We start from the raw sequence: 27,282 nt of genomic DNA on the forward strand, positions 1-27,282 counted from the left end.
TAATTTTTCCTATGATGTATTTCTGTTCGACAAACTCAAGCAACTTTTTGGTTACTCTTGACTAGAGGACCATGAAAGCGTCATACTCTGAGGTTGGCAGATGAGAAAACGAAAACAGATTTCCCATAAGCCAGTTACTACTGCTGGTCTCTTGCTTCTTGTTAGATCTCATTCAGTTCCTGCATCGACCATATAAGGTAGGTGGTATTGTTCCCATTTTAAAAATGAGTTGCAGGTTACAGTGACTTGCTCAGGGTCACACAGCTAGTGAGTGAGTGGTAAAAACCAGTCAGATCAGTTAGTCCCTGAAGTCTGCTTCCAGTGGGATCCTAAGTTAACGGGGAGGTGAAATTAGCAGTCCCCTAGCTTCGAAAGTTTACTGATTGAAGCAAAAGTAGGGGGCAGACCTTCAGCCCCAAGCGTTTATTGCTGTAGAAGCCATTTCTCAAATCATGTAAACATGTGTATTAGCTTCCTATTGCTGTTGTAACAGATGGGCACAAATTTAGCAACTTTAACAACACAAATGTATCATCTTACAGTTTTGGAGGTTAAGATTCAGCATGGGTCCCACTAGGATAAAATCAAGATGTTGGCATGGCTGCATTCCTTTCTGGAGGCCTTTCTGCTGTCAAGATGCTACCTGCCTTCCTTGGCCTGTGGCCCCCTCCCATCTTCAAAGCCAGCAACGACAGATGGATTTCTTCTTACATCTCATCACTCTGACATTGACTTTTCTGTCTCCATCATTTAAGGACCCTTGTGATGGCAGGCTTACCCAGATAATCCAGAATAATGTCTATATTTTAAGGTCAGCTGATTAGCAACCTTCATTCTGTTGTTAGCGTAAATTTCCCTTTGCCATGTAAGGTCACATATTCATAGGTTCTAGGGATTAGGTTGTAGACCTCTCTGGGAGATTGTTATTCTGTTTATCACACCATGCCTCTTCTGCAGCTCAGTAAGATGGAACTGCCACTGCTAAATCTCTCGTCCCTGGTGTAGGTTGTTGTGGGAGGCGTGAGATCCTTCCCATTCGTCTCAGCCACAGGCTAGAACACATTTTCCTATCAGTGTCCTTCCAGCCAGTGGGTTTGATGTTGCCTGAGGTGAATTGTATCCAGCTGGGACCAAGAATAGATTCCAATTTCATCTCCTCATGTTGTTGTAGTTGTTAGTTGCCATCAAGTCGGTTCTGACTCATGGCAACCCGGTGTGTGCATAATAGAACTCCTCTATAGCATTTTCAAGGCTATGACATTTCAGAAGCAGGACTGTCTTCCAAGGTGCCTCTGGGTGCATTTGCACTGGTAACCTTTCGGTAGTAATGCAGCACTTAACCACTTGGACGGCTCAGGGACTGTGCCTATCCCAACGGGGCCCCTTTATTAGGGAAAGGTGCTCACCTGTCACTGCTGCAGACCTAGCTGCTTTCAGCAAGAAGCTTACAGTCTATCTGGCAGGTGTTCTCCATTGACCCGCACTAAAAGATTGCTTCTACTTCTGAGCCCTCTGCACCTGAGTTCATCTAAACGGTGGTTTAAGGGACTACTGTCACCCTCGTGACTCCTCAACGGGATAGTAGTAGTAATACTTTGCAACAAATGTTACTATCCAGCCTCATACTCGGGTTTAACATGTAAGATGGGGGTATTATTGTATCAAAGTATGTTGAGATATAGCTGCTTGAGGCTTTTGCAGCCATGTTTTCATGTATGGAGTCCCTGGGTGGTATGGTACAGTGGTTAAGCACTCAGCTGCTAACCAAAAGGTCAACAGTTCAAATCCACCAGCTGCTCCATGGGAACATTATGGGACAGTTCTACTCTGTCCTATAAGGCCACTATGAGTCAGACTTGAGGGCAACAGGTTTGGTTTTGGTGGGTGGTGGAAATGGTTAATCTTCTTGGCTACTAACCAAAAGGTTGGAGGTTCGAGTCTACCCAGAGGCTCCTTGGAAAAAAGGCCTGGCAACCTACTTCCAGAAAATCAGCCACTGAAACCCCTGTGGAGCACAGTTCTCCATCACTATGAGTCAAAACTGACTTAAGGACAACTGGTTTTCTTACATAATCAAGTGTATAAGTGTTGGTATTGCTGATGCTTCCTTCATGAAGAAACAGACTTAGAGAGATGAACTAATTTGCTCAAGACCGCACAGAAATTCAGTAAAGATTCAAATCCAAGTACAAAAGTAGATTTCCTGTATTTTCTGCATATCGAAACCTGTTGCCATCTAATCAATTCCAACTCATAGCGTCCTTCCCTATAGGACGGAGTAGAACTGCCCCATAGGGTTTCCTAGGCTGTGATCTTTAAGAAAGCAGACTGTCACATCTTTCTCCATGGAACCGCTGGTGCGTTCGAACTGATGGCCTTTCAATTCACAGCTGAGCACTTAACCACTGCACCACCAGAGCTCCTGTTCAGCCTGAGGGTGAATTGTTGCAATTCTGTTTACAGAAGAGCTGTCTTGGCTGGAATTTGAAAGTACTTGTGGCGTGAGCTGGCAGGCGTGTAAGCCTCCTGTCCAGGCTCGATCAAGAAGCAGAAGTCTGCTCTGTGAGGACTTTACTGGCAATTATTCCAGGGTTCTTTCAGAGTTCTCCGTGACAAACAAAAGGGAGGACAGGAGTTCTTAAAATTACTACACACATTTTCATTCTAGAATTTCCCTTGGGGCTGTTCTCTGCTCACCTCGGGCGAGAGCCCCATTGCTCTCCGTGAGAATTTCAGCATAAGTAGCATTACCTCATTTTATGCTGTGTGTAAGTGGTACAGTTTACAATCACTGGAAAAGTTTAGTCATTAAACGTTTCATTGAATGCATGGACACAAATTCATTAAGCAAAACCACGTAGGTGGGCAAATTGAGTGAAGAGGCATTTCTCATCTGCACCTTCCCTTCCAGCATCTTGATAGTATAGCCCTGAAACCATGGGTTGGTTTTAATGCCTTCATCTCTTCCCCAGAGCCAGCTCCTTCTCTTGCTTCTTAGAAGCTTGTGCGCTCTGAGTCACAGCTTTTGTTTCCACTGTGTGGCCTTTTTCTTGGTGCTGACTCCAGTTCTGTCTCTAGCCCAGAAACTCACTTTTTCAGCGGCTGTGGGATGGGCATCTTTGTTGACTTAATCCTCATGTTGTTCTTGTTATTGTTAGCTGCCATTGAGTAGACCCCCGACTCATGGCACAGTGAAATGAAATGCTGCCTGGTCCTGTGCCATCACCATGATTGGTTGCAGATCAGACCATTGTGATCCATAGGGTTTTCACTGCTGATTTTTGGAAGTAGGCTGCCAGGCCTTTCTTCCCAGTTCATCTCAATCTGGAAGCTCTGCATCTAGCTCAGCATCATACATAGCAACATGCAGACCCCCACCGATAGACGGGTGGTGGCTGCACATGAGGTACATTAGCAGAAATTGAACTCAGGTCTCCCACGTGGAAGGTGAGAATTCTACCCTAAACCTCCAGTGCCCCCTTAATCCTCATAATGCCATTATGAGTGGGTAGAACAATACCATATTTTATTATTGGAAGATGGAGAATCACAAAGGTCAGGCCTTGTGCTAAAAGTCATATAGTTGATAGCAAGCTTTGTTTAAAGAAAAAAATGTAAAATGTTCCACCCGAGGGAGAGGATTGAGACCGTAGTCAAACATCACATGTATATAGCATAACAAAGTGTAATGTAATAAATATTATATCTTAAGGTGAGCGTTCAAAGCAGAGAGAGGAGTAACTAGGCAAAGAAGGGCTGGGATAGAAGAGAGAAGGAACAGAGATAGAGAAGATGGAGTGTTGCCTAATGGACATCTACTGGATAGAGCTGCTGGAGGTTTCTGCAGTCCTGTTTTTCATACTAATCTCGGGTGTAAGTGGGCATTCTGCTAATACTTGACTCATTGAAGACTGAAATGAAAACAAGCCAAAGCCACCATTTTATGGGTGTGTTTTACAAAAAGAAAAAAGCCCTTATTTATATAGGCTGCAACAGTCATCTGACCTGTTTTTCAACCCCATCTGGAGTTGCGATGGGGATGACTTAACCTTCTCCTTAAGACACAAAGGGTTGGGAGAAGCACGGACAGGATTTTCATTCCTCCAAAGTGCTGAGGCCTCATCTCTGGGTGAGACTGCTTCGGTCTAGCTCATGTTCCTGCTTGGTATGTGAGGGGGTGGAAGTAATGGGTTAACTTTGGTAGGGAGGGGGGCCAGCTGTGCACTGTTCTCTCTAGACCAGTAAAAGTGTTTCTTAGTGCCGTTTCCCACACTCCCACCCACAGAAGAGGACATCAGAGGACATTTTACCTTCCCCTGTTGGCTTTCCCCTGCCCCATCTCTCCCCTGCTCTCCTTCCCTCTGTAGGGAAGATAAGGACTTGCCATTTCCTGTCTTACTCATGTGTTCAAGTGTAGAACAATTGAATGGACATAGAAAGTGATTTATTCTGAGAATTTCTAGTGAGAAAGAGGTGGAGGATTTGGCACTGGAATTAATGTTAGCCCTTCTTTTGTTGATTCAAAAATGTTTTACCAAATCATAAAGAGGGACTAAGAAATGTAGTCATAGATCTTTCACATGGAGAGGAAGACAAGGCGGTATAAAGAAATAAAAGTTCAGTTTAAACTTAGAAAAATAGGGGTAAATATTAAGGTAACCACAAAGGAGACTAACAATCCTACTCATTACAATAAAATAAAATAAATAGAGACTCAGCAAAAACAAAATCAACAACAACAAATATGAGGAAAGGACAATATATAAAGAAAATCTACTCAGCACATAAAATCGATTGGGAAAAAGAAACTGTCAACACACAAAAAAAGACATCAAAGTGACAGCACTAAATTCATACCTGTCCACAATCACCCTGAATGTAAATGGACTAAATGTACCGATGAAGAGAGAGTGGCAGAATGGATTAAAAAACAAGATCCATCTATATGCTGCCTACAAGAGACACACCTTAGACTTAGAGACACAAACAAACAAAAACTCAAAGGATGGAAAAAAATATATCAAGCAAACAGTCAAAAAAATAGTAGGTGTGGCAATATTCATTTCTGACAAAATAGACTTTAAAGTTAAATCCACCACAAAGGATAAGGAAGGACACTATATAATGATTAAAGGGACAATATACCAGGAGCATATAACCGTATTAAATATTTATGCACCCAGTGACAGGGCTGCAAGATGCATAAAAGAAACTCTAACAGCACTGAAAACGGAGATAGCTCCACAATTATAGTAGGAGACTTCAACACACCACTTTTGGTGAAGGCTAGGACATCCAGAAAGCAGCTCAATAAAGACACGGAAGATCTAAATGCCACAATCAACCAACTCGACCTTATAGACATATACAGAACAGTCCACCCAACAGCCAAGTATACTTTCTTTTCTAGTGCACATAGAACATTCTCTAGAATAGACCACATGTAAAAAACCCACTGCCGTCGAGCCAGTTCCAACTCACAGCGACCCTATAGGACAGAGTAGAACTGCCCCATAGAGTTTCCAAGGAGCTCCTGGTGGACTTGAACTGCCGATCTTTTGGTTAGCAGCTGTAGCACTTAACTACTATGCCACCAGGGTTTCCAGGCCACATATAAGGTCATAAAAATGCTTTACCAAAATGTTGAACTAAGAGGCTTTAGAACTGATAATGGCGATCTAGAGGAACACAGTAAAGGAGACAGCAAAGAGACAGATTCCAGAATGTGTGGCAGGATAATAGCTTCTTTCTTCAGTGGGGTCAGTGGCATGAAATAATAAGGCTAGGGGTTGAGAGCAGGAATTACTCCCAGTTTTAGAGACATGACAACCAAATGCTAAGGTAGGACCTCTTTTGGACCCGGAAACTAACAAAGCAGCTGTTGAAAAACAATTTTTGAGGCCATCAGGGAAATTTGCATATGGCCTGATGTTAGGTCATAGTAAAGAATTACTGTTATTTTTATCAGGTGTGATAGTGACATTGTGATGGAAAATAATCCACATGCTTTGATGCATCTGAAGTACGGGGACATAAGGCCTGGGATTTGCGACCATGAAAAAAATAACAGATGAAGCAAGTTTGACAAAATTTTGAAAATTGTTGAATCTGGTTGCTGGGTATGTGGGGCTCGGTATATAATCTTCTAATTCAGCGACGATTGCAGATTTTCGTGTTGGCTTCTTAAATGTTTTACGGCCCTCCCTGAGCCCACTAGTGAGTCGTATTTACACACAGGTGTGGTTAGCCGGTAGCCTGTCACAGCAGCCAGATCACAGACACTCGAATTCCTGGTTGCTACCAGCCCAGAGCCAGAAAAGCCAAGTACCATCCCAAAGCTGCTTTTTTTTTTTTTTTTTTTTTAACCATTTGCCTTCAGCTTCTCCAAAGCTATTGATTCTGGAGTCAGGACCAAGATGTCAGTCTAGAGACGGTGGAATCACTGGCCCCTGGGTGATGGAAAGATGGTTTTACAAACAAGCAAACCTTCTCACTTTGTCTTGTAGGACCACTACAAGGCCTCAGACCTTCTATGATGGGAGTCGTTCCTGTGCCAGAGGAGTGTGCCATATTCCAATGGCTGAGCCATTCTGCCCCAAGACGAGAGAGGTTTGTAGTCTCTGGAAGGTGTACCAAAATAAACCATAAGGGTTTGGGGTGGCATCTAGAGCCAGATTAATTGGCTGAGCAGGTGGTCCTTCTTCCCCTCTGAAGGGAAAGTTTATGCAAGGTTTTATGAAGAGTTGTTTCCCTTTGGGAGTCCCTAGATGATGTAGACGGTTTAGCACTCAGCTGCTATCCCAAAGGTTGGCGGTTTGAGTCCACCCAGAGGCACCGTGGAAGAAAGACTAGATGATCTACTTCCGAAAAATCAGCCAATTAAAACCCTGTGGAGCACAGTTCTACTCTGACACACATGGGATCTCCATGAGTTAGAATCGACTCCATGGCACCTGGTTTCGTTTGGGCTTTTGGTTTCCCTTTGCTATAGTGCCTCAACTACTCAATCATCTGCCAGCTGAACCACTCAAAGTTGTAACCTACGCTTTTATAAGCTTCAATTTTGCTCTCAGGAAACCTCTTCACTCATTTAGTATAGCATAGCATGTTTGTGAAAAGTATACACTCTGGAGCCAGATTGCTTAGGATCAAATCTTTGTCCTTCAGCTTAATAGTTGTGTGTAATAGGATAAGTTACTTAACATCTCTCCGCTTAGGTGTCCTCACTTATAAATTGAAGATTAATGATAGTTTGTACCTCATACAGCTGTTCTAAGGAATAAAACAATTAATGCATATGGATTGCTTTGAGCAGTGCTGTCAGTAACAAAGCATCCAATGAATAGTAACTGCTTTTATTAAATTTTATTATTATTGATAATCTAAGAATTGTCAAAATAACATATTTTTTACCTTTGAGCTGAGTTTGGCCATTGCCCAGCCTCTTCCCAAGGTGATAGTAAACTCTCAGAACTAAGTGGGCAGTCCTGCCAAGGCCAATGGTGGTCTAAGATGAAAAATCACAGCCTTAGCTCCCAGGGTACAAAATGCTACCACAACCCAAGAGTTGATTTCTTGGCCCACACGTTTTCTTATATCTTCTTATAATCCCAGGTTTGAAAGTCAGAAGTGTTTTCAGAAGTGAACTTCCTAATAAAATCTGCTTTATAGAGTAAGCAAACTAGGGAATTTAAATATCTATACATAAAAATATATATGTCTATACATGCTTATCATTCAGATGTATACAGTAAGTAGAAGATTAGTTTTGAAACACAAATCTGTTCCTGTAATTTTTGCCCTCTGTGGGGATTTCAGGGTGGAAAAAAGTCCTGTCCATTTCAAAATCGAGGCAGCTTGCTGAGAAATAGGCTAGGGAGAGAATATGCATGTTAATATTAAATCTGAGATCTTGTTGTACCAGATAGAAAACTGATAGGGAACTAGGTATAAAGGTGGGTGGGGAAGTACCAATGAGCTATACATACCCATTGTGGACGAGTCAATTCTGACTCATGGTGACCCTTTAGGACAGAGCAGAACTGTCCCATAGGGTTTCCAAGGCTGTAATCTTTAAGGAAGCAAACTGCCACTTCTTTTCTTCCGCAGAACAGCTGGTGGTTTCAAACCACCAACCTTTCAGTTAACAGCCAAGCACTTAACCACTGCACGACCAGGGCTCCTTACTCAAGGTGAGAAAGATTGCGTTAGTCATAATGACACAAGCGTTTTTTAAGAGAAGTACCAGTAATTACCAGTAAGTAAATAAGAGGAAAACTCTTGCAAACCCAGGTTCCTTAAAAAAAGGGAACTTAAAGTCAAATAAGCAGAGTGATGTTCTTCCATTTTACTGACTTAAATGGGATTTAATTTTTCGTTTTAAAGACTTAAAGTTTTTTATTACACTAAATTTGGCCAAAGTAATAACATAGTTTATTTTATGGTTTTTACTTATGATTTTATAAGTAGCAAATCTTTTTTTTTTTTTTTTTGCCATATTACTTATTTTCTAAGTTAGAGTTTACCTTGATACCAAACCAGGACCAAACCCATTGCCTTCGAGGCAATTCTGACTTATAGTGACCCTATAGTACAGAATAGACTGCCCCTGGGGTTTGCAAGGCTGTAACCTTCACGGAAGCAGACTGCCACATCTTTCACAGAGCGGCTGGTAGGTTCAAACTGCCAACCTTTCAGTTAACAAGCAGGCTCTTCAACCACTGCGCCACCAGTGTGGCAGTTGTGTGACAGTTTCCGAGATGGAATTTGGCCTCCCTTGAGACTAAATTGGAAACCCTGGTAGCATAGTGGTTAAGAGCTATGTCTGCTAACCAAAAGGTCGGCAGTTCAAATCCACCAGGCGCTCCTCAGAAACTGTATGGGGCAGTTCTTCTCTGTCCTATAGGGTTGCTATGTGTCGGAATCGACTCTACGGCAATGGAGTTGGGTTTTTTTTTTTTGATACTAAATTAATTCAGCTAATATTACTCTAGCCAAGCCAAGCACCCCATGAGGACTGAAAAAATACTAGGGAAAGCATTTGGGGAAAATAAGCCTTCAAAATATTACTTTCTTCGTATACACTCTAAAGGAGATTTTTAAATATTGTCCAAAAAATGGGAAGAGTAGATATCATAAATAATCACTTGACTTGCAGTATCCACATGTTCTTTCAGGCAATGATAAGGAAGAATTATCAAGATGAATTCTCAAGCGACAAGGGGTACAACAGTTGTGTCATATCCTAGCATTTGTGCTAATACATGTGTATGTTTAAAAAGATTACATATGTAAATATTTACATGCAAATAGAGTATTTCTGGAAAGTTAATGAAAACCCTGGTAACAGTGGTTTCCCGTGGGGAACTCAGTTCCCAGAAGAACACAGAGGTGGGAGAAATACTTCTTAGAGAAGAATGAATATCCTTCTGTACTGCTTCTATTTTGTACCATGTACAAGTATTATTCCCAAACTAGTGTCATTTCTGGTCATCTTAGGAGGTGAACTGAAACAAGTCCATCAAAGTCCTGACACATTAAATGTATTTAAGCCAGTCATCTACTGCTGCAGGTACCTTTGTGAGACTTGCTCCATTGGGATCACCGTATTTTTATGCAGTTAATGCGCACCTTCTATGTTTTTTTTTTTTTTGGCCAACCACTCACCCCCAAGGTATTTTCTTAGGCATGCTGTGCTAATTTTTTTTTTTTTTTTTACAGCAACGTGTGAAAAAATTTAGCATAGTGGCTCTTACAAATTTTGGAGGGCATGGTTCGCAAACAAATGTAGAAGACGTATGTTATTTGCATAAAAATATGGTGCTCAAGACAAGAAAATTAAGTCCTCTCTCACTCCACCGGTTTTATTTCTGCTCCTTTCCTCTGGCTTCATCTGCTCTTGAAGTGCAAAGTGCCAGTTCAGGTGGTGCTGCCTCCGAGGCCTCTGATTGGCACACCCACACCCATAAGTCTCCTCCCTTGCCTCTTCCTATTGACCATGGGATCTAACTCCCAGAGTGATGCTGAGGACACAGAGTGGCACGCAGGAGTTGTAATCTTCCTTCACACATCTCCTCCTGTCTCTAGAAGCACTCTGAAGTTTGGCCAAGATATACAGTTTGGTTTTTCATGACCTTAAAAACATTTCATGAAGGCAGGACTGGGCTGGTTATATCTTAATTTTGAAAAAAAGGATTTAGGCCCTTACATTTATAACCTATACTACTTAGGAAAAGTTTTGTGATAAAATTATCTTATTTTCAGCACTTACAAGATTAATAAACATAATGTAAAAAAAAAAAAAAAAACCCACTGCTGTCGAGTTGATTCCGACTCATAGCATCAACTATTCATTGTCTATGGTTTGTCATGGTTCTAGATTTGAAGTTGCCAAAGCTTCTGTTAAAATTCCCCTATTTCCATAGCATAGTACAAGTTATTTTTAAGAAAACAGGTTAATTTGCTTCTGTGCTAAAGCATGTGCAGGCAAGATTTTGGCCCAGATTGGAGCTTTGTATAGACTTAGAAGCACTTCATTTTATATAATATCCCAGGAAATTTTGCCAGTTATTTTGCAAACATGTAGAAGGTGCCATTAATAACCATGAGAATACCAGTTTAGCTTTCATATAGTGTTTCCATTGTGCCCAGCATAATTCTGTCCTGTGCATATCTGAACTCATTTAATGCTTGCAACATCTCTGAGTTACGCAGTATTATTCCCATTTTACAGATGGGTAATCTAAGACATAGAGAGGTGAAGTGACTTTCAATTGTGTGCACTGTAGGTGAGCGGTTGAGTTTAAGAAACTTTTTTAATTAAAAGGGAATTATTGAAACACAGGCTAAGAAAACATGAAATTAATAATCTGAAGATTAGGTGTCAGTTATTAATCAGAACACTGGACAAAATGATTATGCTTTTTAATAATGTTTATAAAACCCATGCATGGCCTTGTCACCAAATGGATGCCAAGATAAATTTCTCCTGAGACAGCAAGAATTAGCCCAGCTTCATTCTGTTTTCACTGTGTGCCCTTGGAGAGGTCAACAGGCAAAAGAGACTATGACGGATCACTTTGTAGCCGGAAAAGATTTTACAGATATCTTCAGATGTTATATAGAAGAGCAGTGGGAATGGAACTTGTCAGGAGCCTGGCAACAGTTGTCAGAACTTCTCTCTCGGGAGATGTGAGCGGTGAGAGGCACGTTAGGTTAGCCTTAGAGGTTAAGGGTTAAGATTCAAGTTGTCTGTATTGATAAACCAGCTCAGGTCATAAAGTTGGTGAGAAGTAAATGAGATTAAAAAAAATGTCCACCGTGTCGCAGCAGCTCAGTGTTTGCTCTTAGAGCGATGAGCTGTGTATGTGCAAGAAGGTAGGGAAATGGAGAGTTACATAAATGGGTAGGGGTCTAGGAAAGACCTTTCTGTGATCTTCCAGGTTCTCTCTGAACTTCTTTAATTAGCTAATTAACCTGTTTAACATCAGGGAAAAATAAAGTCTTACGCTGTTTGCATGTTCACATGTTTTGAGTTTGTGGCTCTTTCTCTTTTAGGTCCTTATAGAGACTGCTAAGAAGCTAGGACTCCGGTGTCACTCAAAGGGGACAATGATCACAATTGAGGGGCCTCGGTTTAGCTCCCGAGCAGAAAGCCTCATGTTCCGCACCTGGGGGGCGGATGTTATCAATATGACTACAGTTCCAGAGGTGGTTCTTGCTAAGGAGGCTGGAATTTGCTACGCAAGTATCGCCATGGCAACAGATTATGATTGCTGGAAGGAGCATGAGGAAGCGGTAGGTGGAATTCTCTCCTGAGCATGTCTCTGCGTTTCGTCGTGCCATGAAAACCAGTAAGAGAGTATCTCAACTATTTGTTTCTATTGCATTAGTTCCAGAAAGTGCTTTTCTTCAAGATTCGTGTACTAATAAGGAAGGATTAATTGTCAAGCGACAAGCAAGGTGCACACCCATTCTATCATATTTTATCATTTGTATTAAAATATAAGCGTGTAGAGTACTTCTGGAAAGTTCGCCAAACAAAACTGATAACAGCGGTTCCCTTGGGGAGATGAGACGGGTTTCTGGTCAGCTTTTTTATATTGTCATTAGGTGTCACCAGATATTTCCTGTAACTCCCATTTTGGAAGATGGAAACAAAGCTCTTCACAGGAAAGAAAAAGCATTTTTATCGAAGGATCAATAGTGAACAGTACACTGTAGGCATACATGGACTACAGTGTTGGAAATTATTTTGAGACTTAGGCCTTATTTTAAGGATAAAGGTGTCTTTTGATGCTGTATATAATTTCCATGTGCTGTGTTACTGTTTATTTTAGTTGTTTTCATAGGGAAAAAATCTATTTTCTCTGCTTGGTAAGGACTCTTCATATCCATCCATTTAACCTACCATGACTGGATACTGTACTTGGTATAAGAAGGTGACACAGCAAACAGACAAGTCTGTTGGGGGTCAGGGAGTAGACTTAAGCAAACTGTTGTAGGAAAGCTAAGAGGTACAAAGAAATGGTGCACGAGATACCAGACTACCAAGCCAATTAACAAACCAAAGATTTGAGGTCTGGGAAGCCACCTGGTTTAAGTGTGATGGGAAAGGTGGGCATGAGTTAGTGGGGGGAAGAGTAGGGGGATGAGGGAGAGAGGAGCAGGGTCATGTCTCAAAGGGCCATGAAAGCCTTGGTGAGGATTTCAGAAGGGAGGCCCATGAGGGAATTTATACCCCTCATGGCAAAGTCTGATTGGTGTTCGAGAACACTGGACCACTGAACTGAGGCTTCCAAAATAAATACTTCATTGTGGAAAACTTCCAACGTATGCTAAAGTAGAGAGTAGAGCATAGTGGACCCTCAGATACCCGTCACCCAGCTTCCACCGTTAATCAACTCACGCCAATCTTGTTTCATGTATGACTCTACCCGCCTTCTCTCCTCCCCCCTCATTATTTTGAATAGTTGTCTAAATGGCCTCTTTTTTTTTTTAATAAATGCAACCACAACACCGTTATTGTACCAAAACAATTGATATTAATTCCTTAATATAAACAAATTTAAAAAAAAAAAAAAGGCCACGCCAGACAAGAGACGGGCGTTCGTCGTGAATGGGACTGCTTTTGTAGCTCTGCGCGCGGGCCCCTCGCCCCCCACCCCCGCCCGTCCGCTGGCGCCGCGTGGAAGGCCAGGGGTGTGGAATCCGGCCCGACCTCGCTCACCTGCCCCCCGGCCTCACTGCCCGTGTCAGCGGCGGCGGCGGGGTCTTCTGACAAGCGGGACAGCCTCCGCGCTCGCCCTGGTGTTGTGCTTCTTGTCCGGCCTTCCCCACGGCGGAGAGGGCCTTCCCCACGGCGGAGAGGGCCTTCCCGTGCGCAGTGCAGCACCGTGCGCCACCCAGGTTGCGCGAGTGCGCCTCAAGCGGCCCTTTGCGGTGCTCCTGGAGCGCTCCAGGTCGTCCCTCAGGTGCCGAAGCCGAGCGGCATTGTTGTTCCGGTTCCCAGCCCACCCCTCTGGTCACTGCTTACGTGTGTGGGTGTGCGTCCCTGGAGCCTAGAAAAGGACCAGAAGAAAAGGCGGAGTCGAGTCGTTAAGACTAGGGAACGCCTGGCGGGACGGTGCCGTCGTTTATCCTCAGAAAGCCAGTGAAAAGGGGCACGTGTGCCCAGTGCTTGCCGAGACCCACGTGAGGCATGTGAGAGCAGACGGGGGGCCGCGTGCTGTGTCCGTTGGAGCCCTGGTCGCGTAGTCGCAGATGGGCCCCAGAGGTACGTTGTATGTAGTTCCCAAAGTCTGCGCGCGGCGCGTACCCGCGTAGGCCCTGTGCTTGCGGTAATCTGGCGCTAGTGAGACGAGAAATAAAAAGGGTGCGACCTTCCGGGGCCCTCAGTTGCCTCTGCGGTGCTCCCTTCCCTCCTAGCACAAGTGGAGGGTGGACGTGGCGGCAAAGGGGGGCACGCGCGCCCGGGTGAAGCAAGCTGGTGAGCGCGATGCGGCAGGCTCCGGTCCGGCCGCGAATGCTTGCCTTGCTTTTCCCCGGAGGTGCTTACCAGTACCGCAGACCCCTCACCCCTACCCCTCACCCCCACCCCCCGGGCGTCCTTGAGCGCCTTGCGGGGGGATGGGTGGGGACTACCCGACCTCAGAGAGACGGCCTTCTCCAGGATCTTCGAGGGTGCCTTGGGGTACCGGATCCCCCAGCCGCCGCCCCTCTCTTGAGCTCAGCCACCTATCGTGGTTCGTAGGCAGAGCCCCTCACCCTGGGAGAGGTCCGCCGACCCTGCTGTGGGGCCGCGCGCTGCCCTTCGCCTACGCTTACCGCGGCTTGCGCCTCCCCTTCCGAGTCGGGGGAGGGTCTCGCTGGGCCAGGAGTTCAGAGCCGGGCCGAGTGCACGCGTGTGCGGCTCTCCAGTTGTGCGCCTGGGGGTGGGGGCGGGGGGCCAGGGGCCGCCCCGCAACTGCTTCCCCCCCCCCCGCCTTCGTGCAGCTTTCTACCTGCACCCATCCCTCGCTCAGGAGCGTTCCCGGCTATGCGCCCCTGGGCTGGATGGATGGACTTGGTGGGGGCTGCCCCTGGAGCGCCTCGCTCGCCACTGTCGATCACCCCTGTCGTCCGACCGATCACCCCTGTCGTCCGACCGGTCGTGCACACAGGGCCCCCGGTCGAGGACTGAAACTGGCCTCGCCATGTTGGGCGTCGCCGCCGGCCTCCCTTGCAAGTGGTGTTTCCCGGGGACACGCCCTCGGACCAGGCCTGGGCCGGGTGTGCGGGGCTGTAGAGCACTAGAGGGTTGCCCAAGGTGGGGGAGAGAGAGAGGGAGAGAAGGAGGGGTCCATGGGCTTCTGTGACCACGGTGGGTCGGTGGGGTCCGACCTCCCTCCGTTTTTAGGAAACCCTGGTAGCGGAGTGGTTAAGAGCTACAGCTGTTAGTTAACCAAAAGGTTGGCAGTTCGAATCCACCAGGTGCTCCTTGGAAACTCTGTGGGGCAGTTCTGCTCTGTCCTGTAGGGTTGCTATTGAGTCAGAATCGACTCGACGGCAGTGAGTTTAATGGGTTTGGTATAATCACATGTACGACGGCAGTGAGTTTAATGGGTTTGGTATAATCACATGTACGAACTGTTCACATTTTCTCCCTTTTCTCATAATCTTTGACAGTTTGTTCAAATCGAGATCCTTTCCAATCCACACATGACTTTTTCTTTTTAAAATAATACTTTGTTGGGTGTTTGGTGAACGTTTACACTGCACACACATTACGTTTTAATGACACGCCTCTAAGTCTCTTAACCTAACCCCCCCCCAGTTTTATTTGAAGAAACCAAATAACTTGTCCTGTCATTTTTCTCATTTTAAAGTAGAGAAAGGGACAAACAGTCAAGAAATCTTGAAGTAAGGAAGAAATGGGCGTGGTTGTTCCGGGCTTATTTAGGGGAGATGCTTGTTTCGCCGTCCAGTTTCCCGTAGAATGGGGTAAAGTGTTCTTGCTGTCTGTCCATCACGTGTGCGGAGTTTGGGTCGTGTATGAACACAGGTTCTTTGTCTTTCATGAATGCCCCATCCTGACTCCTCATTGTAATAATTGCTAACTGCCAGGATGCCTTTAATATCTAGAGAAGAATAAATGGAGTTCTCAAGGCCTTGGTAACGTTTTAGATCCTGTCCTGGGGAAATTTCATCTCTTCCCAGTTCCATTTTAGCCTTTGACTACATTCTTTCTGCCTCTGAATTCTGAATCCTCAAGTTTTATAACTTTGCTAAGAATACCAGATACTGCTTTGCATAATACTGGAAGTTAGGAAGGTATTCCGTAATTATGCAGCATCTTTTGTTTGTAAGAGATTGGCAAATCCTGATTTTAAGTCACCACGTAGTATCTGATTTGGCAGCTTTGGTAACCTAAGGACAGCTCAGCCTCATGGCATTGAGAAGCTATTTCCAGTCAATAGGGAAGTCCAACTCCTGCAGCCCTCTGAGAGCAGATTGCTGCCTGTCCGTGGCTTGTGCTCCATCTAGTAGCATTTGTCGGCTCCTTTGCAGAACTAACAGTGCTTCCCTTTAGTAGGTCAAACGAGGTTTGAAAAGCAGTCAGTTGAAAACATGAAACTTTAATTAGGAACAGAGAAACTAAGGTCTGTATAAGAGGTAAGTACAGAGATAATGTTGAATGCCACAGAAGGGGTTAGATAAAAGACGACACTAACTCAGCCAGCTATGTGAGTCATGCTTGAAACCCAGATACACAGTCCAGAGTGGTAAGAAGGTTTAGAAATATCTTACGCCCTCCTTCAAATTCTAGTTGCTCCATTTAATTGTGCCCATTGTGACCATGGGTGAGTTTTTTAGCCTGTTGCCTCTTCTGTAAAATGGAGCTGGGGGAGTGCATGGTGGTGGTTAGTTAAGATTCTGACCTGGCAGGATTATTAGGAGAATTAAACAATTATATGTGTAGAACAGCCAGCCTAGTGCTGGCTTATAGGAGGGTGGTCATCAGATGGTCTTATGATGGAGTTGTGTGGGGTGGATCAGGAAAAGGTTTGTGAAATTTAAGCTAGATCCTGAACAGAGGGTCAGGTTTTATTGTGAGGAAGCATTTTGGGTGGTGCTCAACAGCAGGAACAAAGGAGAGAAAATAGAGGTCAGGGTCGATGTGGAAATATCAGTTAGAAAAAAAGTATAAGGGAAAAATCTCTTGGATGTTTCATGACCCTGCATTCCAAAACTCGACTTGAAACATCCCTGGACGTGTACCTGGTCATTATCTAGCTGGTGGCTGCTTTATGTTCCCACAGCACCTGAGCTCACCTCTGTTTCAGGGCTCATTTTTTTTTCTAAACACGTTTTGGTGTTTACGGGGGGGATCTAGACTTTGCATTCAAGGCAATAAAAAGAAAACTGTAATCATCATGCCCCTAAATCTTGGATTTCTGACAAGCATAGGGAAGCGAGAGAAGTACTCTGCCTCCAGTGATGGTCAGTTGTATATTCACTACTTTTTTCAGCTTTTACTCAGGAAACAATTTCAGTCACACACGAAAGTACGAGCTTCCATGTATGCAACATCGAGCATCAACCAGTAGCATATCAACTTAAGGCCATAATTATGCCCTCATCCATAATTTTATCCATAAGTATTTCAGAAGAGATCTAACACAGCCACATCATTACCACACTCCAACAATAATTTCTTCAGCTATCCAGGCAAAAGTTCATGTTTCCAGTTATCACAAATGTCATCAATTACCGCAGATATGATTTTGTTTTTGTTGTAGGATTTCTAAAAAGACAACTAGGTCATTTATCCTAGAAAGTTTTCTAGTCTGGATGGTTGAAATCATCCCCTTTGGGTAGTTTAACATGTTTCTCCATCCTCTGTATTTTCCGTAAATTGGAGCTAGATCTAGAAAATTTCAGTGGATTCAGGTGCTGTCAGTAGTGTTTTGCTCTTCCACCGGGAAGCATAGCATAATGACTGGTTATATTTGTGTGTGTGTGTGAGAGAGAGAGAGAGGTTACCAGCTGATTAATTAATTCATTAGGAGCTATAATAAATAAGTGCTAATACTTTTGATTCCATCATTTTTTTTTTTTTTATTAGCTGAAATACTTCTCTGAAAACAAGTATGCTTCTCTTCTGTTGGTTACCCAGTGTAGCGACGGTTTTAAGGCTGGAACCAGTTCTGCTTTGTACATGGGGGATCACCGTGTCTTGCTAGACCATGCTGATACACTGTACATCTGACATCATTTCTCAGATGCATATTGAAACCCATCAGTGCTTTTCAGAGATGTTACTGGTTTCTCCAAGAAACCCCTCCCCCGGGACTAAGACCAGTCATAAATGCAGAGCATGGGCTCAGAGGACTGAAACTACAGTAAACTGACTTTGCAGATCAGGTTGGGACTCAGGAAAAAGTGGGAATGTGTTCTGTGAAAAGGAATGAAAATGGAAAATGCTGCTGACATTCTATGCTGTTGTTTCTCTAGGTTTCAGTGGACAGGGTCTTAAAAACCCTGAAAGAAAATGCCAATAAAGCCACAAGTGTACTCCTCACTACCATACCTCAGATAGGGTCCATGGAATGGTCAGAAACCCTCCATAACCTGAAGGTAAGTGTCTTCAGCCATCTGGAGATATCAGACACTACCATAGACCTTCAGCCGCCCTTTTCTCTTGTTGATAGTTCACTTTTGTTCTATCACTTCCCAGGTTTTAACCATTTACAGAATTGAACAGTCATACTTTTGGCTGGTAGTCCAAGTTCATTGGAGGGTAAGGTGGAGAGAGTTTTCTTATCTAATGTACCACAGTGTATCCCACAGTCTTACTTCAGATGATTGATAGTACTTGCTCTACTTAATGGCTTACGGTGGTAACAAAGCTATTTTGTCTTTGAAAGATCCATACAAAGTGTCAACAGGCCTTTAAAGTGAAAACACTGACGTAGCAATACCAAAATGGTGCCAGGAATGTCTGGTTATAGTCACCGTATTTTTTGCAGGTAACGTGCCCAGCCATATAACAGACAACATAGCACACTTACAAAAATAGTTATGGGGGAAAAATAGTTTCAGTGGGAAGTGTGCAGTTGGTAAAAAAAAAAAAAAAAAAGTGTAATAGACATTATTTGCATAAAAATATGGTAATATTGCATTCGCCTAAGATAGTAATTAAAGATAAAATATGGATAGTGTTTCAACTCTGGAATTAATTCCCAGAATGTTATTTAAACTGACTGATATAAGCTCAGAGATGCATGATTTTTATTTGGATGTTTCGTGACTCTTGATTAACCACACTAGTTAAATTGACATTGCATTCACCTAATACCTGAAAAGGATAGCCAGTGTATCCCAGGGTCTCCTAAAACACATCTTTACTCTTGGATCTGATAGCAGTAGTTGGGAAAGAATTCAAAAAGTAGATATAAGCCCTCCCTACCTGAATTAAGACCTAGGAGCCTTGAATGAGAGCTACAGTTTTGGTGACACTGATGTGGTAGTAAAGGATTGACTACTTAGGCAAGGGATGAGACTGATCTGTAGTGTTTGCTGATTTCTGTGTTATAAATGTTCCAGCACATTTGTTAGTATAAAAACCTCCAAGATGAAGTCACTGATTAGTTGAGAAGCATACGCAGAATTGGCTCTTGGTGCTGGTCCAGGCATGCCCCAGCACTTCACTGTGACAAGATGTGTCTTTAGGATGAACACAATCAGCAACACTGCCATTTGTGATCTACCTTCCCCACCAGACTTTGTCCATACGCAGCAGGGAACACATCTGTTGGTTTCAACACTGTGCCTCAGGGGTAGATATTACTTAATGAATAAATAATAGCCCTTGCCTCCCGTGAAGTGTTTCATAATACATTGAAAAAGGGGAAGCCCTTATTATTATTACGAAGAAAAGAGAAAATTAAATTCTTTGAGTTAGGGAATGTCCATTTAGACTTGAACAAGTGGCTTTTTTTTTTTTAATTCAGTTAGTTTTGTCTGTTGAACGTAAAGACCGTGTGGTACAACAGCACAACTTTTGCTTGGCTGTGTAAAGAAAGTGCTGGAAATGTGACTCATACCCTGGCTGCTTCTGAGGCTAAATGTGAGGGGAAGTCATGATAGCTACATATTAGGAAACCTGCAAGATATGGTGATTTTTTGTTTTGTTTTGTTGTGTTTTGATTTAATTTTTTTTTTTTGGTTAGTATATATATATACACTTAGAGAGAGACAACAAAACATTTGCTGTGTCGACATTTTATGCATGGACAATTCAGCTTCCCCATTTTAGTCATAGTCTCTTGAATGTAAATAGCCGAGCAATCAGTTTATTATTACTTCAGCTTTATTTTATTTAAGTAAAAATGATTGGATGATAGAAATCAGTGTTCTCTTTACCTTTTCTGAAGCTTCTGGAAGTGTGTGTAAAATTGTGTATTTTTATATGTATGCATTTCTAAAGAGGCTTGGTATATATAGTTTTAATTAAATTCTCAAGGAATATATACCATGCTTTTGTGCAAATAACCTTCTTCTATTTGGCAGCCACGCCCCCCCCCAAGGTAGTTTCTTAAGTGTGCTTTGCTAATTTTTTTTTTTTTATAGCAACATGTAGAAGAAAATTGGCATGGTGGCAATTGTGGGGGGTGGGGGGGTGGGAAGGGCACTGCCAGCAAACAAACGCAGAGGGCATGTGTTATTTGCAGGAAAATACAGTAACCTGAAGAGGAAAAATGAAGAATCTCTGTTCAAGACAAATCGAGGATTGGATTGTGCCCTCCATTCTGTGGCATTAAGGCTCACAGCACTAATAATCCCTTATTCTGAATGTTTCTGTCTTTTAAGCACTAAGATGTAAGGTCCTGCATTCACTCACTAATTCAGAAATACTTAAGTGAGCACCCACTATTTGCCAAGCTCTGGTTTACAAAGATCCAAGGTTTCCTGTGATGAAGAAGGCCCTATTCTGTTTGGACATCCTGACACATTAAAATTGTAATGATTTTTTTTTTTTTTTTTTACAGTGGAATAAGGTGTATAATGTTAGCTGCCATCGAGTTTGCCCTCGACTCATGGCAACCCCATGCACAATGGGACCATTGTGATCCATAGGGTTTTCATTGGCTGATTTTTTTTGTGAGTAAATCGCCAGGGCTTTCTTACTAGTCCATCTTAGTCTGGAAGCTTTACTGAAACCTGTTCAGCATCATAGCAACACACAAGCCTCCGCTGACAGGCGGTACCTGTGCTTGAGGTGCATTGGCCAGAAATCAAACCCAGGTCTCCTGCATGGAAGGAGAGGTTGCGTAAACCATAACCCAGCGTGGAAGGTGGTTTAGAAAATGCCTTCTCGTAGATGTAAAAGAGGACAGAACTAAGGGATAGAACAATCCTCTGAGGTTGGCATTACCAAGAATCTAAGAACTGCGAGTTATGCCTGAAGTTCCATATCTGGGAAGTGGTTTTGAACTTTGACATGACAGTTTTTCCGAAGAGCTTATTCAGAGTGCTTGTCCCATTGGTCCTCACTTGTCCAAATTAGGATCTGGTTTTTAACAAGCACCCCAAGTGGTATCATACTCACCCAAGTATGAGAACCAGTAAATTCTAGTAAGATTTGTGTGTGTGTGTGTGTGTGCTTTAGGTGAAAGTTTACAGCTCAGGTTAATTTCTCATAAAAAATTCATACACACATTGTTATATGACCCTAGTTGCAGTCCCAATAATGTGACAGCACACTTCCCCTTTCCACCTCGGTTTTCCTGTGTCCATTCAGCCAGCTCCTATCCCTTTCTGCCTTCTCATCCCGCTTCCTGACAGGAGCTGCCCATTTAGTCTGATGTATCTACCTAAACTGAGAAGTATACTCTTTACAAGTATTATTTTATGTTATATAGTCCAGTCTAACCTTTGTCTGAAGAGTTGGCTTTAGGAATGGTTTTAGTTCTGGGGTAACAGAGTCTGGGGGCCGTGTCTTCTGGGGTTCCCCTAGTCTCAGTCAGACCATTAAGTCTGGTCTTTTTATGTGAATTTGAGTTCTGCTGCACACTTTTCTGTGTGTTCCCTGTCAGGGTGGTCATTGGTGGTGGCTGGACACCGTCTAGTTCTTCTGGTCTCAGGCTGATGGAGTCTCTGGTTTATGTGGCCCTTTTGTCTCTTGGGCTAATATTTTCCCTGTGCCTTTGGTGGTCTTCATTCTCCTTTGCTCCAGGTGGGTTGGGATGAATTGATACTTCTTAGATAGCCGCTTACAAGCTTCTAAGACCAAATTCTGGTAAGTTCTTGATTCATCATAACCTGTGTCTACTTTCTTTCAGAACATGGCCCAGTTTTCGGTTTTACTACCGAGACATTAAAATAGCATGGCTGCCCAGGAGAAAAGAAGACTTTATAATTCCAGTCACTTCAGGAATTCCTACTGAATTTGAAAAAACATGGAAAATACACGCAGCTTTCGTGCCCTTGCCTGCTTGGGAAGAATGTGAGAAGAAAGACAAGAAATTGCACATGTTAGAGATTCTTTCTACAAGACTTGGGCTAGTTCAAAAGACAAGCAAATGACCAGTAAACATGCAGAAAAAATCCTTACATTTTACAAAAAAGACAAGGAGATACCAACTCCCTCCCTTTATTAGATTTCCAACAGTAAAGGGAAGTGGTAACATCTAGTTTTCCATGCTGCCAAGGTATATAAAGAAGAAGTGGGACTCTTGGGCCATTTACTGATGTGGCTGTAAATTGGTACAATTTTTCTGGAGAGCAGTTTGATAAAACATATTGAGATGCTTTAAAAATGTACTGTTTGAGCTGGTTATTCGTAGGAATTTATCTTCAAAATTATCAGAGATGCATACAAAGAATTTTGTATAAATAAGGATGTCCGATGTAGTGTTGGTTATAATAGCAGAAAAATTAAAACAATCTTGAATTTCCAACAATTGAAGGTAAGTTATGGGTTAGCTGCAATTGGATTTTGAAGCAGCCAACTGAAGATCAAGTTTTCACGTAATATTTAGGTCCTAAAGAAATGGTTGCTCTATTAATACAAAGTGAATAAAGGATACATAAGCACTGACAGTAGTAACTTTGTTTTAAAATTCTATGTAAGTATAAAAAAACTAGAAAGAAATATAATCTTTTATCCTATTTAGAGGAAGGATACTGGATAGTTTTTATTTCCATTGTATTTTTCTGTATCTTCACATTTTTCTACAATGAATATAATCAAATAGTAAAGTTGTTTGCTTTAAAAATCAAAATGGACTTGGAGAGATCCAGTTCTTTAAAACACAACATGTCTGCTAATGACAAGAGATTTAAGACCACCATGCTAGGAAGAATTCTGTTTAAGGAAGCAACATCTTTATTCCATTGAAAAAGAGGATTGTTAATGGTTACAGAGAATATTTAGATTTGCCATGACTTCCTAAGAAAGACTGGGTGTTTAATACTGAAAAACCAAAAAAAAAAAAAAAAATTGCTGAACCCATTGCCATCGAGTTGATTCCAACTCATGGCTACCCTGTAGAACAGAGTAGAACTGTCCCTCAGGGTTTCCAAGGAGTGGCTGGTGGATTTGAACTGCCAACCTTTTGGTTAGTGGCTGAGCTCCTAACCACTGTACCATCAGAGCTGAGTTAGTCTAAAAGCTATTATTTAAGAGACTATATATATATATACACACACATTATAGTGTGTCAAGTATTTTTAAAATTAATATTGGACTCTTTGTTTCTACTCCTTGGGTGAGTTGATGAATTAATTTACATAGGTTGGTGATTTTTGTTTTTTAATAAAGAAAAAAAGGAAGTGGAAACTTCTGTGTTTATTATTAAGTTTTTAAGAATGCTTTTTGGTTTTGTTCTTGAAAGTTTTCTATTACAAGGAGATTCCCCTTCCACCCCTGGAGTACTACATTTCTTTTCACTGGTCTATTACAGGGTATTTTAGTGATGTATCTTTTGCCTAGTTAAAAAAAATCTGTAAAGTCAATGTGTTTGTATTTATGAGATTGCCTTGAAGATAAGAAGCTGCTAATAGTTAACAATAAAATAACCAGTTATCTCCCTGCTTTAATATTGAACTGTTCGGGTTACATGTGATTATGTGATTAACCCACTGCCGTCGAGTCGATAGGACAGAGTGGAACTACCCGATAGAGTTTCCAAGGAGTGCCTGGCGGATTCAAACTGCCAACCTCTTGGTTAGCAGCCATAGCACTTAACCACTACGCCACCAGGGATTACGACCCTTGAATTCCCTGATGTGATGGCTTTCAGCTCTAGCTGCACATTAAGTTCCATGAAGGACCTGACAGCTCGGAACTCAGAGTTCTCAGGCCCTGCAACCTGTAATTGTTTTCACTGCTCTCTAATATATACTATAGGAGCCCTGGCGGTGCAGTGGCTAAGCTCTGGGCTGCTAACTGAAAGGTTTGCAGTTCGAACCCACCAGCCACTCCATGGGAGAAAGATGTGGCAGTCTGCTTCTGTAAAGATTACAGCCTTGGAAACCCTATGGAGCAGTTCTACTCTGTAACACATGGGTAGCCATGAGTTGGGGGCCCATCCAACGGCAGCGAACAAACAACCTTCCCTTTTAGTGGGTATCTGAGAATGTCAAGGCGAAAATGTGAATGTTTTTTTTTTTTGCCTTCAGAAAGTACAGTTCTCTCCAACTTACGGAGGTGTTTTTGTTTGTAAGGCTCATTCATTCTGTACAAAGTCGATGTGTTTTTTCCGAGACCTCCATTCTTGAGTACTTTGCTGACCATGTCCTCCCTAAACACATTCACTTCTATGATGCTTAACTTTTTGTTTGTTTGTTCGTTTTCTTAGCTGCTAAATTAACACCACGGTCAGTCTGAGCATTTCAGAGCTTTCCCAGTGGATTGCGGGCATAGTGAGAAATCTAGGAAAGCTTCGACTTGGAGACTTAGTTCCTTGGAAAAGGGCTGAATTATTAATTAATGGATTTGCATCTAATCAAAGGAAAATATTCATTGACATGATACGCTGCTGTTCTGTTTGTTAATTGGTTTTTGTGATTTGGAGGATGACAGCAAAAATTGTTAATATGCAGTTAACCAAAAAAAAAAGAAGACTAGAGAACAGCAAGTTACATTTGAGACCTGAAAATAATCAGCAAGTCATCCTAAGCACATCCTGAAATTATTTATAATAGGTAAAAACATGGGAATAACTAAAATTCTTACTGATGTGATCTAAACAATGTGCATCGATTCAAACAATATGCAGCTGTCAAAAACAATGAAGATGTCCTTGTGCACCCATGTCCGTGATTAAAGGAATTCATGGAAAAGTGTGTAAAAGTAAGTATGCAGTTTGTGTGGGGATATCAGTAGCATTTATATGATTTATCATAGAAATTTCTATAAAGAAAGTGATAACCTCTGAGGAATGGGTCAAGGGACCCACTGGCTACTCCACACTCTTCTGTGTTCTTCAGACTTTTTACCATAAGCATCTGCACCTTAATTTATACATCGTAAGGAGTGGAAACTAGAGGAGACCTGGCTGGCTACCAGTTTGTGTAAAATGAGATGATATATCTAATTCTTAATTGGGCATTGAATTCTGATAGTTCACATCCAGTGAACTATCCAGTCCTGGGCACATTTTAAGGGGAATATTTTATTGGCCGTCTAAAACCAATGGGAGGTCTGGACTTAGTGGACCAATTGAGATAGAGGACTTCCTGAGACTGTTGCCCTGAGACTCTTTAAACCTTAAACTGAAATTAACCATTGAGGTCAACTTTTAGGTAAATAACAGATTGGCCCATAAAATAAAGACTATCACCCCTGGGTAAGGAGCCTCTTTAAAAGATACCTGTATGAGACCAAATAAGTCAAAGCATTAAAGATGAGAAGGTAAGGGATCAGGGAAATTCTTGTTGTTAGATGCCATTGAGTCAATTCTGACTTACAGCAACCCTGTGTACAACAGAACGAAACATTGTCCAGTCCTGCACCATCCTCACAGTCGTTGCTATGTTTGAGCCCACTGTATCGATCCATCTCATTGAGGGGCTTTCTCTCTTTCATTGACCCTTTCTGTACTTGATCAAACGTGATGTCCTTCTCCAGGGACTGGTCCTTCTTGATAATAACATGTCCAAAGTATGTGTGACAAAGTCTTGCCACCCTCGCTTCTAAGGAGCTTCCTGGCTGCACTTCTTCCAAGACAGATTTGTTCGTTTTTCTGGCAGTCCGTGGCACATTCAATATTCTTCGTGAACACCGTAATTCAAATACATCAATTCTTTGGTCTTCTCTATTCATTGTCCAGCTTTTGCATGCATAGGAGGCGATTGAAAATACCATGGCTTGGGTCAGGTGCACCTTAGTCTTCAAAGTGACATCTGCTCTTGAACACTTTAAAGAGGTCTTTTGCCGCAGATTTGCCCAATGCAATACATCATTTGATTTCTTGACACCTCCTTCCATGGGCGTTGATTGTGGATCCAAGTAAAATAAAATCCTTGAAAACTTTACGTTGTGGTATAACCCATACTGAAGGCTGTAGCCTTCGATCTTCCTCTGTAAGTGCTTCAAGTCCTCTTCACTTTCAGGAAACGGTGTTATGTCATCTGCATACTGTAGGTGGCTAATGAGTCTTCAGCCAATTCTGATGCCGCATTCTTCATATAGATAGTCCAACTTCTCAGATTATCTGCTCAAAATACAGATTGAATAAATATGGTGAAAGGAAACAAACCTGACACACTCCTTTCTTAATTTTAAAGCACACAGTAGCCCCCTTGTTGTGTTCAAATGACCATCTCTGTGTACTAGAGTACTGGAAATAGCAACAACCAGAACAGAATGAATGTGAATGATGACACATTGTGAAAAATGTATCTGAATAATTTGTGTAGAAATTGTTAAATTGGAAACTAACGCGCTCTGTAAATCCCTTCCTGATTTTAAACCGTGCAGTATCCATCCCCCGGTTCTGTTCGAAGGACTGTCTTTTAATTTATGTACTCCAAAAAACCTACGTACTAGAATACTGGAAATGGTACAACTGGGACCGAATGAATGAGAATGATGACATGTTGTGGAAAATGTGACCAACATCAGTGAACAATTTGTGTAGGAATTGTTAGGTGGGAACATAATGTGCTGTGTAAAATTTCAGCTTATAACACAATAAGATATTTAAAAAATTAATAAAACCAACAGAAGGTTGAAGGGGCAGGGAAAATGATGCCACATGAATAATGCTTAAAGAAACTGAGTTTGTCTAACCATTTAAGACAAAATCTTGAGTAAGAGCTTTAAATATTTAAAGGACTGTTTTTCAGTTATACATTATTTGCCTCACTATTCTTAATTTTTTTTTTTCTTTAGACCTCCTTGAATGTAGAGACCATGGTTTTTTTGTTCATTTTTAATCACATAGTATGGGATCCTCTGCCTTGTACACATTAATCTTCAACAATTTTTTTTAAGTTTTTTCATTTAAAAATGTATACGCAAATTGTTTTGTGGCATTGGTTGCAATCTCCACAATCTGTCGACACTCTTCCCCTTTCCCTTTCTACCCTGGGTTCTCCGTGTCCATTCATCACGTTGTCCAGTCCCTTCCTGCCTTCTCGTCTTTGCTTTTGGCCAGGTGTTGCCCACACGGTCTCATATACTTGACTGAACTAAGAAGCACGTTCCTCAAGTGTGTTATTGTTTTATAGGCCTGGCTAATCTTTGGCTGAAATACAGACTTTTGGAGCGGCTTCAGTTCCGAGTTAGCAGGG

At 42.3% G+C, this 27,282-nt stretch overlaps 1 protein-coding gene across 9 annotated transcripts in view; it reads left to right on the top strand.

Moving 5' to 3' along the window:
* Window positions 1–27,282, top strand: part of MTAP (methylthioadenosine phosphorylase) — an 80,139-nt gene that overhangs the window by 46,783 nt on the left and 6,074 nt on the right. For 4 of the 9 annotated variants that reach the window (XM_049895425.1, XM_049895430.1, XM_049895428.1 and 1 more), the window contains 3 exons: window positions 6,507–6,609; window positions 11,557–11,796; window positions 17,995–20,145. In XM_049895425.1, coding sequence (XP_049751382.1) covers window positions 6,507–6,609; window positions 11,557–11,796; window positions 17,995–18,240 — 589 coding nt within the window. In that variant the 3' untranslated portion in view covers window positions 18,241–20,145. Of the gene's footprint in view, window positions 1–6,506; window positions 6,610–8,109; window positions 8,193–11,556; window positions 11,797–17,994; window positions 20,146–21,824; window positions 26,907–27,282 lie in introns of those variants that run through there. The other 5 variants (XR_007518606.1, XM_049895427.1, XM_049895429.1 and 2 more) reach the window with 5 other exon arrangements.

Source organism: Elephas maximus, chromosome 9 (assembly GCF_024166365.1).
Source record: "Elephas maximus indicus isolate mEleMax1 chromosome 9, mEleMax1 primary haplotype, whole genome shotgun sequence".
Lineage (NCBI taxonomy): Eukaryota > Metazoa > Chordata > Mammalia > Proboscidea > Elephantidae > Elephas > Elephas maximus.